Source organism: Penicillium mononematosum (genome assembly GCF_028829835.1).
Source record: "Penicillium mononematosum strain IBT 11891 chromosome Unknown utg000001l:1.0-4488741.0:1.0-4491989.0, whole genome shotgun sequence".
Taxonomy (NCBI): domain Eukaryota; kingdom Fungi; phylum Ascomycota; class Eurotiomycetes; order Eurotiales; family Aspergillaceae; genus Penicillium; species Penicillium mononematosum.
This window is the reverse complement of record NW_026643271.1, coordinates 4,303,512-4,315,963: the sequence shown is the minus strand read 5'-3', so window position 1 is coordinate 4,315,963 and position 12,452 is coordinate 4,303,512. Positions and strand designations below refer to the sequence as shown.

Genomic DNA, 12,452 nt, shown 5'->3' with positions numbered 1-12,452 from the left:
ATACAAATACTAGCAAAGAATCAACAATTGCCTTTCTGAAGGACCAGCCAATTTTGAAACTACCTATGTTGTATGTACGGAATACTCCGTACATGGGATCCATATGCAAATCCCGATATCCACTCTTATATATGTAAACATTGGGACCTACGCAGATCATCAAATCCTAATCAAATGACCTCCACTATCTAGCTCGAGTTATACTTCTATAGAGATAGCAGTGGTATTCCGTACGTAAAACCCCGGAGTTCACCACCAGACGTACCCCGTATCGGGAACGTGCATCCAAGCAAAGAACAAGGATGACGTGATTGATCATTCTCAGGGATTGACGGGATCGGCAGATTTAAACGGAGGTCAGGGTTAGGTAGGTTTGGGACTGAAGTTTGCCAACGAGGGAGCTGGGGGGGTGCTTGCTAAGCGTTCCGATGTTTTATATGTGTATGGTTTGTGATATGTCCGATACCGGAACCCTTGGGTTCGGGGCATATGTGGGACTTAAATCCCCTAGGGCTGGCTTGATCTGTGTATCTCTTTTTTTTCTATAACATTCCGGGGACTGCTTGTGCATGGTATATAAGTTACGTTTGGTTGTTATGCCGGTTTCATTCTTGTATAAAGTATGGAAGGACTCGATATCGATTCCAGAATAATGCAGAAGAATGGACTGGAAATAATTAAGCTGTATTCCAACTACAACTCATATCATGATCTATACTGTATACATGTAGTCAGAAAGCCAAATGCTATGCTTGTCGGCGCAAATGACGCAACACAGTAAGACATGCTCGCAATATATCCAAATCGCTGACAGGTCTATTCGCGCCACCACTGGCCCAAAGCACCTCCAGAGCCAGCCATCTCAATCACCTCCTCGAAACTGATTTCCACACGGAACATCTGCCCATCAGCAGTGCCGTTCCCGCTACCCACGGGAGTCACCAGTCCCCAGCTGAGCAGCTTTTCCCAGGACTCTCGGGCCACATCTCGGCCCCAGACACGGCCTGGTGTGGCAGCAGCTCCCGACACCGAGGCAGATGTCTTTGCCGATGTTAAGAGCCGAACGTATTCTGCGTATGCGGCGGGGAAAGAAAGCGCCAGTGGTCCCATGCTCTGCGACTGGGACCCGTCGTTTCCGGGGTCGAATAGGGCTGCTAGACGCGTTGCGGCTACCAACAAAGCCAGTGGCAATGACGAGGGACTGGATGATGTGATGGATGTGGAGAAAGGGAGGGGTGCTGGGTCGGGGCAATCAAGGGATTGAGAAGCGAAGCTTTTCGGAGTCGGGACTTCGGGTATGGGTGTGTCGGGGTTCGATACACTTTGTAGCAAGTCGCTGATGGGGAGAAGCGCGCTGTTGAAAAACTCCTTTGCTGATTTGGTTTGGTTGTAGATACGCTTGAGGTGGAATTGGAATTCTTTGTCATTCCACATATGCTATTTTCAAGAGCGAGATTTAGTACGGATTCGACTGACTGGATAAAGGAAAATATGATAGATCTTACCTTCAGATATTCCTTCCATCCCCCAAGCAGGCTCTTCCATTTGCCTGACTCCACAAGGGTGCGTTCAGACCCAAGTTCATCTGCAATATCAGCCATTTCAGCATCACTGAGATCAAGGCTCCCTAGGCAAATATCTGAAAAGGTCTCGAAGGATCGAGGTAGAGGGACGTAAGTATATCGATGACTAAATCGACTCTTGACACGCTTCTCGAGCATCTCGGTTACATCAACCTTTGTCGTGAGCCCAATGACCGCGATGGGGGCTTTGCGGGCTTGGGCAATGTCAAACAGATTATACAGCAGAGTCTGCCGTGGGTGGGTAACGAATAGGTCGAACTCATCCAACAAGATCACGATGGACTTCGCAGCGGTCTTCGATCCTGGGTCTCCAGAAGCCCCGAAAAGCTCCTCCGGGTGCGACAATAAAGCTAAGAGCGTGGCCATCGTATCCGCATAAGAACTAACCTTGGCGGCATCATCCTCGGTATGCATTTCACGGCCAAGTTGGCGCCACATCTCTCGCAAAGCTAAACGATCATCTGTATGCAAAAATCCGTTGAGACGAACGACGTGGAAATCGTTGCTATGCTCCTTTCTGAGGGACGAAATGATGGATTCCACAATCGCGGTCTTGCCGCATCCTCTGGAACCAAGAAGAAGCATGGAGTTACCCTCTCCGACGGAGACGGTCTGTTCAATAAGCTGATGAACCTTTTGGTATTCAGATTCGAGCCCGCGCACTGGCATCTGTCGTTTCCCTGACAACTTTTCGAGAAGAATGGTCGAGAGAATGCGCATTTCGTCCTCAAGGCCCGTCTGGCAGAGTGCTTGGAACTTGTCAGCGTATTCTGGCAATGGCTCGGAGACGTCGGCAAGCTCATGCGTCTCTGGCTGGTCGTGATAAAGGTCTTGTTGGAGTTGCATCGTAACGAGGTCATCCAAGCCGTCCTGATACTCAGGCGAAGGCGACTTCTCTTTCGGCTCCGTGGCCAAGGCTTTCTTGGATCTGGGTTTCGCGGTGCTTCTCCTCGATCGGGTCCTTGTAATTGTACGACGGGCGGGCTCCGGGGACGGCTCGTCGAGGTCCATGTCATCATCGTCATCGTCATCCTCTTCTTCTTCCTCCTCTCCAAATTCAGGCTCATCTTCGTCTTCGATCGGAGATTGTCGCGGCTTTTGCGCGCTTCGGGTGGCACGCGCACTTCGTGAAGGAGCGGTAGCTGGTTTTCTTCTCGATGAGGGTGTTACGGCTTCTTCCTCGTATCTCTTTGGTGTTTTGCGCTGCCGTCCACTTGTCCGTGTCCCAGCCCGTGCCGGAGTCTGTTCCTCATCTTTCTCGTCCTTGCCACCTTCGCCTGTCGTTTCCGGGTCTGGGTTGTCTCCGCGGGTAGATCGACGCCGTGATACACTTTTCACCGGCGTGGGAGAAGTTCGGTGGTTGTTGGGAGATGACGGGACGGAGAATACGTCTTGATCATCATTTCCCATTTCGACGTCTCCATCAACGTCCTCGGAGACCCTCCTCCTCTTGGGTGCTCGGGCCATGGCTGTAGTTTGAAGAAACGGGATCGCTGGTATCGGGGAGTTCTCAATTCGATGAAAACCAAGCTTCGTCAGGGCGAGGTCGCAAGCAAAAATCGGTCGCAGTTTCCTTGTTGGATAAGGGTTTGCGCCTTTGTCAATTAGAATCAAATTCAATCAATGCTGTTTGTTGCCGACCAGCTTGAGCCTAGGAGCTTTCGCCCCGAATGTATGGACTTACAGTGAGAAAATCAACGGCCTATTCATTTATCAAGGCCAATGAGTGCAGCCCGTCTGAATCAATTTCGACCAGAAGACCCCTGCGTGGTTCAATTGCTGTTCAATTGCTGGTCCAATTGCTCAAAGGGTCAACAATTTGGCCGATTTTCGCCTCAGGCCGAGACGCGTGACGCGAAGTCAGGTGCTTCCCGTCTCCCTTGCGACTCCAGGACTTGGAAGATTTGTTAGTCGAATTGTTCTACTTGATATCGTCTTACTATGGACAAGAACATTTTCTTTCTTTGATATGGACTAGACCTCTCGATTGGAATTCAAACAAGACAAACTTCAAGAACTGAAGTCGAGCTGTATTATGCAGTAACTGAATAGGAAATCCACCACATAGTAGTCCTTCGCAAAAAGAATCATTTTGAAATGAAGGTTTAATGAACATATGTAGAGAGATGGACACATCTCCAATTCAAGCATATCTGATTTGGTACTCCGTATACTCCCCGTACTTAGTCGGCTTCACCACAGCCGAGGTCCAATCTGGCGATCCGAGCTGTGGGGGGGTGTACTTAGCTTTAGTTACTTCTACTTCCAGCACAACGCTTCTTCCCTAACCCATTTAATTCTGTTTTCTTTCAGATATGTCAGATAACGCAATAAGCGCTCCGTCCAGGAAACTGGATGAGTTCGAGGAGCTCGTCTACGAGTATACAGGGCGCATGGGCATGGGGATGAGGGAGTAAGTACCATGTGCAACATTCAACATATGAACTGCATCTCCCATCTACACAGCACTAGTACGCATAATTGAATTCCAGCGCTTACCCTTATCTCAACTCCAAAGCACTGGGACGTCGATGCCCGCAGCTGTAACCTCCGCTTCGAATCCGCAACCCGCGGTCCTCCGGCTACAGTCTCGTTCCTGTTGACGATCACTCCTGCGCTGAGCAATTACATGGGTAACCTCCACGGCGGTTGTGCTGCTACTTTGATTGATGTTCTGTCAACCACTATCTTGTTGGGCATTTCCGAACCGGGCAAGTTCTCTTTCGGAGGTGTCAGCCGCAACCTCAAGGTGACATATCTGCGGCCTGTACCTACCGGAACTGAGGTGCGTCTCGTTTGCGAGGTTATCCATGTTGGAAAACGGCTGGCATTGCTTCGCGCTGAGATCCAGAAGGCGGAGAGTGGTGATGTTTGTGTGATTGGTGAACATGAGAAGGCCAATACCGACCCGGAGGTGACGCAGAGGATTTGATTCGATGTTTGGTATATGCCGGGTTCTTAAGAGGCAGCTACTGGGATATAAATCTGTATAGACTTCATTTGTATCAATAAATTTGCCAAATTCTAGCCATTGTACGAGCGAAGATCCTTGTAATCGATGTGGTAGTGACCGGAAATATTGGGCTTCGTTTGTTATGATAGGGAAGGGCTGGACAAGAACAGAGACGAACAGAGACTATCGCACATGTCCAAGAGAAATATAATCAACCAATCTAAGCAGTACTAGATTATCCGATTGCCAAGGCGAGTAGGCCTTTTTACTCTGTGGCCAGCTGCTGGTCTTCCCGGAGACCCTCAACCTTCAACTCCTCGCCAGTGGCACGGCGGTACATATCACGGACATCATCTGGGAGAAAGGATTAGCCGACAAGTCATATATTCTCCAATCATGGAATAGCTTACCAGTCGTGGTCTCGAAGTGTGATGTCGCGTCATAGCTCTTAGAGATGAAGATGTTGGACTCCTCGCCATTGTCTATGGGCTCGTAGAGAGGAATGGGGGGACCCATGAACTTCTCCTCGATCTTGCCCAGTCGCTCAAAGCCAGGCTCAAGCTCAAGGTGGTGGTTGGCATCGTTCTCGGCGATGGTGGACACGATGGCGATGTAGTAGCCCTTGGGGCAGACATTATGCGCAGACGAGACCATGGCAATGTAAATGTCTGGAGAGGTTAGTGCCTTGTCAATAAATCGGGATTGATAGAACTAACCGTGCTTGCGTCCAACCTGAGACTGGGGAATGATCAGCTGCACAGAGTCGCTGCTGTCGGTCTTATCGATGGGGTGGTTCAGAATGCAGATAGCCTTGAGCAGGTATCCGGTGACCTTGGACTTGCTCGGGAAGTAAGAAGGATCAGCGATGATCTTCTTGGTCTTGGTCTCAAACTTCATGGCTTCGGATTGGTCGTCACGGTCCTTCATGGTCGCCTTGATTCCGGAGACCTTGCCGTTCTCGTAAAGCACCTCGTCGACGTCGGTGTTCAACATGTAGGTACCGCCGTAAATGGCAGACAGACGAGCGAAACCCTGGGGCAGCTCGCCGAGACCGTAGAGGGGGAGATATATGGCGATTTTCCGTAGCGTGCCATAGAGTTGACATACAGGCGGATACGATTAATTGTTTCGACGGCGGCGCCACTCTGGTTGATATATTCGTCGGAGGGGTACAAAGCCATGGAGTGACCGACGAAGTCGCGGGTATTATCCTCGAGGCCAAACTTGTCGTAAACCTCCTTCATCGTGCACGCATGTATGTTCAATCCTGGTGTCCATTAGCTATCTGCTTTGACGAAACCCCCAGAGCTGACCCAAGGTGCAAATACTCACCCTGGTGACTGGCTGGGTCATCCTCCTTGAAATCACCAACCCACTCGAGGAACTTCTTGGCACGTCGCTTTTCGAACAAGCCCATGAGCGATGAGCGGAGAGCTTCACCAGCATCCGAAGGTACCTTGGCCACGGTCGCCTTGGGACCCTTGCCTTGCTGGACATAGCTGCCAGCAATCTGCTTGAACTCGAGGTACCGGGTAACATCCGTGGACACCAAAATGTTGGTCAACTCTCCATTGGACATAAGCAGCTTGGGGACCAAGTCGATGTTCCAGTCATTGACCCTCCCGTATTTCTTCCATGGCTCCTCGCCGGGGCGGACGTTGCCGTATTTCTTGAACAGCTGCAAAAGGGTGTCAATAGGGTGACTCTGGAATTAATCGGTGTACATACTGCTTCGATGTTGACGGAAGCTGCTTCTCTATGGTAATTGTGAGCTATTTTGATCTTGGTGCCGTCATAGCGAGCTTCTCCGACTTACCCTCCATAGTGGTCATTGCGATCGATGTGAAGGACCTTGTTGCCCTTCACACTGAGCACACTGTAGTCAAAAACAATGAGAAAATTGTGGAATCACTAAGATCCAAGCTCAAAAGACCTACCCAGACAAAACACACTCGGTCAGGCCTGAAAGGAACTGGTCAGTTGTTGACTTTGGGACGGGGGTGGTGATGGCGGGGTAGCAACATACCAGTGCCGAGCACCACAACATCATACTCTGGGGCAATCTCGTCCATAATGAATATGGAAGATACTAAAGGTAGAGAAAGGTAGAAAGAAGATTCTCAAGAGAATGAGGAGAAGAGAAAGTTGACTATCTCCCCGCGGATCAACGAAGCGGTAAGAAAGGGGAACTATTTGACGGATCCGCCACTAGTGAGTTACCTCACGATATTAATGACATGGGATAATTTGGCTTCAACGAACCCCTGAATATGTACTCCGTACTCCGTATATCCCTGGGTTCTTTCATCTCAGGGGTAAATATGATCGATGCCCGATATTCTTAGGTACTGGTCTAAATTAAAGGAGGTTTGTAGCGTCGGATGATGAATCATCTCTCATATATCCAATGTATACTATGTAATTTGACATGCGGACTACTAGGATCACCTTGAAAAGCTAATGTTACATACTTAAATTTGACAATTGAGACTCGGCTTAAGTCTCCTCGACCTGGTGTGTGCCTGAACCCTTTTTCCTCATCCTTATTGGTCTTTGCCTTGGGCTTCTTCAACACCCTCCTGCTCAACCTCAACGTCCTCGAGTCCGTAAAAGTTGTCAGGGCGGTATCCGCGCTTGTACATTCGTGTGGCGTCCTCCCAAGCATACCAGCGTTCACGTAGAACGTGCTTGATGTTCCTCATGGTGCTTCGAATCTAAAATGATCAAATGGGTCAGTCGGGTTCAGGCAATTCCAACCATCAATTGACCGTTGCCTCGGAAGTAACGAAGGAAAATTCTCCCTGCAGCTTTCCAAGATATAGATGAACGAGACGGCCTATATAGCCAGGGAAAAACTCACCACCTTGTCCCGTTCCTGAGATTCAAATCCACCGTAACCAGCCTGGATTCTCTCTCTCTCAAGATCCGACGTGGCAATGCGGTTTCGTTCCCGGACGCATACATGCCACAGACCGTGGAGGTCCTCCCAACTCCTTTCGCGGAGTTCTTGGATAGCCCAAGGACGACCTAAATTGCCAACATCAGCACTGCTCGTAGCACGTCCAATCTATAGATTCAATCTATGGATTGGGGACAAACAAACTAACCATGGGCGTTGTCATAAGCTGGGGTAGGTAATGGTTGCCGGTTAGGGGGGAAGAAGGCCCAGAGTCCATGGTTGGGGTTTGTTTCCCGTGGCTGCATATCTTTCGGCGACACAGGTTTGGGCAATGGCCATCTTGACACGGTAAATGGGGTTCTGGGACCGGTTCGATTGATGGCTGATACACCACGGTTTTTGCTCTTGTCGCGTCGAGGGTTGGCGCCGACGGAGGCAGTGGAGGAAAAGCTTGAAGACTGGATGGCTGACAGGGTCACGGAGGGGTGAAGTGATGGCGCGAGGTAAGTGGGAGGCAATTCAGCCATAGCCATCCCCCTCAGGCGACTAGCAATGCGTGGAACCTGGTGCATGATTGTGATGGCTTTCCCCAGGATGGTCGGAGTCGGAGATTGATGGCCTTTCTTTTCGTGAAGGCGGCAAGACTGATCACGTGCCATAACCAACCCAAGACCAGCTTGGATGTTGCCAGCCTCGGGTTCGTCGGGTTCTTCATACCTTTTTTTCCAAGTCGTATGATTTCTTTTGATTCAATTTTTAATCCAGCAAACGAAAATCCCAAGTACCTTTCCTTCAAAGATATCTTTGGTCTTTACCTCTTAGGCCTTGTGCCGCGGTTAATTACAGACTTGGCCTGTGCATTCCTTAGCACCCGCGCGTCTAACCACCCAATCGACTACTCGGCGGAGCAGTCCCGTATCAAGCGTGACCAAGAGGCCTTGGTGGATTGCTCTCCCCTCCACAGATTCACCTCCGGTCTATTACTCGGCCAGTCCTCTTTTTGATTTTTGACATATCCCGGAATAACGGGAATTACCTTCTTGTTAAGAAATATCGACTATGAATAGGCCAGGTTCGTCATTTTCCTTCAATACCTTCGCAAACCCTTATGCCTTTCTTATCTTTCACCAACCTCCGCGGAATACTTGGTATGGTCGGACTTGTTGCTGTGCTGGGCTATACTCTCCTTGACATTGAGAGTTACCTAGCACTGTAGAAGCATCGGGGAGTCCAATCGCACGCCTTGGGGCAGGTGGTTTTGCATTTGCGACCGAGGCATTTGCAAGCACATGACATGCCCGCACATTCCTGTGGCGTTGATCTGAGCAGCTCTTGATGCGACGATCGTGCTGGCTTGTCACGCTTGTGCCAGAACCTGGTCCACAGCCGCTGAGAGGCATGTCCGGATTCCCCACGCAACAGCAAGCACAAGATCGAACTGTATCATTAGCTTCCGCGCGATTGTCAAACGGGAAACTGGGTGCGATTGCCTCGAGTCATATCTTCTGGACACTCAAGATTATTTGAATCAAGGGATGCTAACATAAGAGTATCAATAGGCGGCGGTGCGAATTGGAGTTTCAATTTACCTGTTAGCGGAACATCTGGCCTACCGGGCAATCAGCAGCGGACAATGGGAACCATGGGAAGCTTTGCGCAAAGTCTTGGAGGATCTCAATCTGCGGCACCACTTGATCTCTCGTAAGTTCTCTGTTGTCATGGTTTGCAGTGGTCTCCTGTATCTCTAGGCCTTCCAATTTGTCTCCGAACTGACGAGGTCGGTGATTCTAGGGAGTTTCCTTCGCTATCAGGAGCATCACAGCAATCACAGTCACAAACTCCCGGTCAGCTAATGTGGGCCAACGCAAGTCAACGCGCTGCTCAGCAAACACCTGTCCAAAGGCAACAGCTCCCTCCAACATCGCAAACCCCTTCGCGTTCCTCCCAACCCCAGGGCCTTCCCACACCCCAACAATCTCAACCGCCGCATGATGACATGTTTCCTTCTGGTGCGCAGTTCGCCAATCGACTCGATGACTTTAGAAATGGTGGCCAGGGTATCAGCAGCCAACTCGGTGCGGGTGGCCAGCCCCAGACAGGCAATATTGAGGAGTTTCCCCCTTTGGGTCGCAATTCTGCCGCCGACCTCCCTCTCGGTCGGACTGGTTCGTTGATGCAAGGTGCAGGTTTTGGGGGCTATGGAACTGGTCTAGGGGGACCGCGGTCACCAGTCAGCCAAGTACCCAATGGCATTTTGGGACAGGAGAAAGAGGTAGGTCCCTACAATCGGCTAACCTTTTAGGCGGCACTAACTTTACAGCAGGACTTGAACAATGGTGTACTTCCAGGGCAGCGTAACTTTAGCGATCCACAACAGCTGCAGCAAAGGCAGCCAGAAACTAGCGATGGACAAGATGTTTCTACTGCGCCCCAGAGTACGGAGCAACCGCCCCTCGCGCAGATGAGTGAACTTGACAGGTTTGGGTTGGCGGGCCTGCTACGCATGATTCACAGCGAGAGTCCTGATGTTGCAAGTCTCGCTGTTGGCCAAGATTTGATGACACTAGGATTGGATTTAAACCAGGCGGAGTATGAGTTCCTTTGTTCCCATACCATTTGACACATACTAATATGCTTCTCTGCATAGGCCTTTGCACACATCGTTTGCTTCACCATTCGTGTCATCAATGTCAGCAGTCCCTCTGGAACAAGACTTCTCTTTACCGGGTTGTTATAATGTCGCCAATATCCAACCGCTCCAGTCTCGCATTCCTGGGTTTAGTGATGAAACACTATTTTTCATCTTCTACAGCATGCCTCGGGATATAATGCAGGAACTAGTGGCTGAGGAATTGATGGGCCGCAAATGGCGGTACCACAAGCTTGAGCGGTGTTGGCTGACTCGCGATGAGACATACCCTGGACCTGTTGATGTGGAGCGTGGTGTGACGGAACGTGGCGTTTATCTTCTGTGGGATTCATCTGCCTGGAAGAAGGTCCGAGTAAGTAACTTTCATCCTTTACTGGTTAAAGAACTGGTTAAACTAACCTTGATCGCAGCGTGAATTTATTCTTCGATATGAAGACTTGGACAACCGGTTGGATCCTAACCGAGGTGCCGCCCGCCCACCTGGCGTGGTGCATCATGCCTCATGATTTGAAGTTAAAACGACCTAGGCGCACGCAGAATACAAGCAATCAACCATGGCGTTCGGTTTACTGGTCTGTGTTATATTGCTCGGGGATGGCCGATAGTACATTAACCTACGGGACAAGGCGCGTTGATTTCTCTGGTATTAAAGGGCTATGTGGGAGACCAGGATACGATCTTGAAAATCAATGTCATTACCTGGATGATCTTGTCATAATGCTGTGGAATGCTATAGATTGCTGTAGATCTCTCTATTCATAGGACCCCGTCTGAATGAGCTCTCCAGCTAGCCAGACTTGCGCGCAGTGGACAGAATAGCCACCCATTCGGTATCGATGTTCCCGTACCCGTAAGTGTCTTCCAAGTACTTCTCTATCGCCGGACGAACCTTATCCTGGTGTTCCTCCCGTTGCTTCTCAGTCCAAAAGGACTTTACCATCATGGGAATCATCAACATGGTCATGTCAACGAAGATAGGGGATGTGATGGTCAGTTTTGTCGTTGTTGGACGGACGTCGATGTCCTGAAACCCACGTTCCTCTAGCTGGGTCTCGATCCAAGCCTTCGAGTCCCATTTCCCATCAGTCAAGACGGCCAGGAGCTTTGGGGTCTCCGGAAAAGACAGGTTGCCCGGCATGCTTTCAACCGCTGCTCGGGCGACGGCGATCCAGCCGGCTGTTTCATGTCAGTATATCTGGTTATGTGAAAGAAACGTTCCGATACTCACGCTCGATCCAGGTCGAGAAAGCAATAGTTCCGCCGGGCTGCAGCATTCGGACGGTTTCTAGTGGTAGTCTTTATTAGCCTTGAATATAATAAGGAAGTAAGTAAAGACATCCTCACCATCGAGGGCCTTAAGAGAGTCAGGTAGTGCCATATAGGCTGTAGAAGATAGTAGTTAGCCACAGTCGAATGAGATTAGAGTGCGCCCAGAAACCAACTCACCGAAAGCAGTGAAGATGTGAGAGAATTGAGCGCTAGCTAGCTCGGGCTTCTGCGCATCCACGATCTTTGCCTCTGCGTTCGGCCAACCCTCTTCTTGCATACGGTGCGTAACGGACTCGATCATTGGCGACGATATGTCTCCGCAAGTCAACTTCCACATCTTCTTTACAGAGTCATCAAGCTTATCGTTGAGTGCGCTAGAGATAACACCAGTGCCGCAGGCATTGTCAAGGACTACTAGGTGCTGATCAGGGTTGGCCTTGGACTCGGCGGCAATCTTGCTCTGGTCAACCAGCATTTCAGCGAATGGGCGGGTGACCATCTCCCCGCGTTTGAATGAGCTAGCATAGTCTTTACTCTTGAAGAAAGCCTGCAATGTGGGTTCCTCAGCCATGGTTGGTAAAACTGTAAGGTGGTGGGTACCGTGGTGAATGAAGATGATAGATGAGTATGTCTGTTTAGAAGAAAACTTCAAGTGATGTTACGGAAGGTCGAGATCATGGAAAGATAATGTTATTGCTGGGCTTAAACGGTCCTTTAAATGATTTGGAGTTGCTCTAGACTTCCCATAGAAAGTGTCCGCGAAAGTGTCCGAGAATGTCTCCGTGAGTGGATTTCAGTCGAGTCATTTCTAAAATTATACCTTGAATGTGTTGATAGTAACACTGACCGTGGGTCCATGACAATGATTGGTTGAGCGCGAAACTGGCGCAGTAGGTAGCCTCCAAGGTTCCCCTTAGTATAAGGTCGTGATCATGTTGGCAAAAGAGGAGGCCTGCAGAGTCAATAAAAGCGGCGAACTCATTGGCTGGTATTCCGTATCAACTGCAAACATGAGCATCCAAATGTCAGCCAATAAATAAAGCCAATGACTGAAGAGATTTAATCTCAAGTCGCCGAGCGCCATTTTTTGTATACTCC

The 12,452-nt window shown here is 49.8% G+C and overlaps 6 protein-coding genes across 6 annotated transcripts; 2 read left to right on the top strand and 4 right to left on the bottom strand.

The window, feature by feature from the left end:
* Window positions 1-816: 816 nt before the first annotated feature.
* Window positions 817-3,050, bottom strand: N7519_001651 (origin recognition complex subunit 4; the record flags this gene model as incomplete). Its single annotated transcript, XM_057288429.1, has 2 exons — window positions 817-1,437; window positions 1,506-3,050. 2 exons carry the CDS (start codon window positions 3,048-3,050, stop codon window positions 817-819), a joined length of 2,166 nt encoding a protein of 721 aa, XP_057154512.1.
* Window positions 3,051-3,898: 848 nt separating this feature from the next.
* N7519_001650 (PaaI family thioesterase) lies at window positions 3,899-4,515 on the top strand (the record flags this gene model as incomplete). The annotated part of the gene is made up of 2 exons (XM_057288428.1): window positions 3,899-3,996; window positions 4,125-4,515. The coding sequence occupies 2 exons, from the start codon at window positions 3,899-3,901 to the stop codon at window positions 4,513-4,515; spliced, it is 489 nt and encodes a 162-aa protein (XP_057154511.1).
* A 286-nt stretch (window positions 4,516-4,801) lies between these two features.
* N7519_001649 (secretory pathway gdp dissociation inhibitor) lies at window positions 4,802-6,608 on the bottom strand (the record flags this gene model as incomplete). Its single annotated transcript, XM_057288427.1, has 9 exons — window positions 4,802-4,890; window positions 4,947-5,204; window positions 5,253-5,568; window positions 5,640-5,803; window positions 5,869-6,214; window positions 6,265-6,292; window positions 6,353-6,412; window positions 6,474-6,498; window positions 6,563-6,608. The coding sequence occupies 9 exons, from the start codon at window positions 6,606-6,608 to the stop codon at window positions 4,802-4,804; spliced, it is 1,332 nt and encodes a 443-aa protein (XP_057154510.1).
* Window positions 6,609-7,079: 471 nt separating this feature from the next.
* Window positions 7,080-8,175, bottom strand: mrpl4 (mitochondrial 54S ribosomal protein uL29m; the record flags this gene model as incomplete). The annotated part of the gene is made up of 3 exons (XM_057288426.1): window positions 7,080-7,250; window positions 7,397-7,563; window positions 7,644-8,175. Coding segments are annotated over 3 exons (870 nt in total), but the record flags the coding sequence as incomplete, so codon positions are not given.
* Window positions 8,176-8,770: 595 nt separating this feature from the next.
* N7519_001647 (NOT2/NOT3/NOT5 family protein) lies at window positions 8,771-10,591 on the top strand (the record flags this gene model as incomplete). The annotated part of the gene is made up of 6 exons (XM_057288425.1): window positions 8,771-8,915; window positions 8,995-9,136; window positions 9,227-9,707; window positions 9,759-10,024; window positions 10,083-10,437; window positions 10,496-10,591. The coding sequence occupies 6 exons, from the start codon at window positions 8,771-8,773 to the stop codon at window positions 10,589-10,591; spliced, it is 1,485 nt and encodes a 494-aa protein (XP_057154508.1).
* A 281-nt stretch (window positions 10,592-10,872) lies between these two features.
* On the bottom strand, window positions 10,873-11,925 carry gtmA (gliotoxin thiomethyltransferase; the record flags this gene model as incomplete). The annotated part of the gene is made up of 4 exons (XM_057288424.1): window positions 10,873-11,261; window positions 11,314-11,370; window positions 11,430-11,468; window positions 11,532-11,925. 4 exons carry the CDS (start codon window positions 11,923-11,925, stop codon window positions 10,873-10,875), a joined length of 879 nt encoding a protein of 292 aa, XP_057154507.1.
* Window positions 11,926-12,452: the final 527 nt, after the last annotated feature.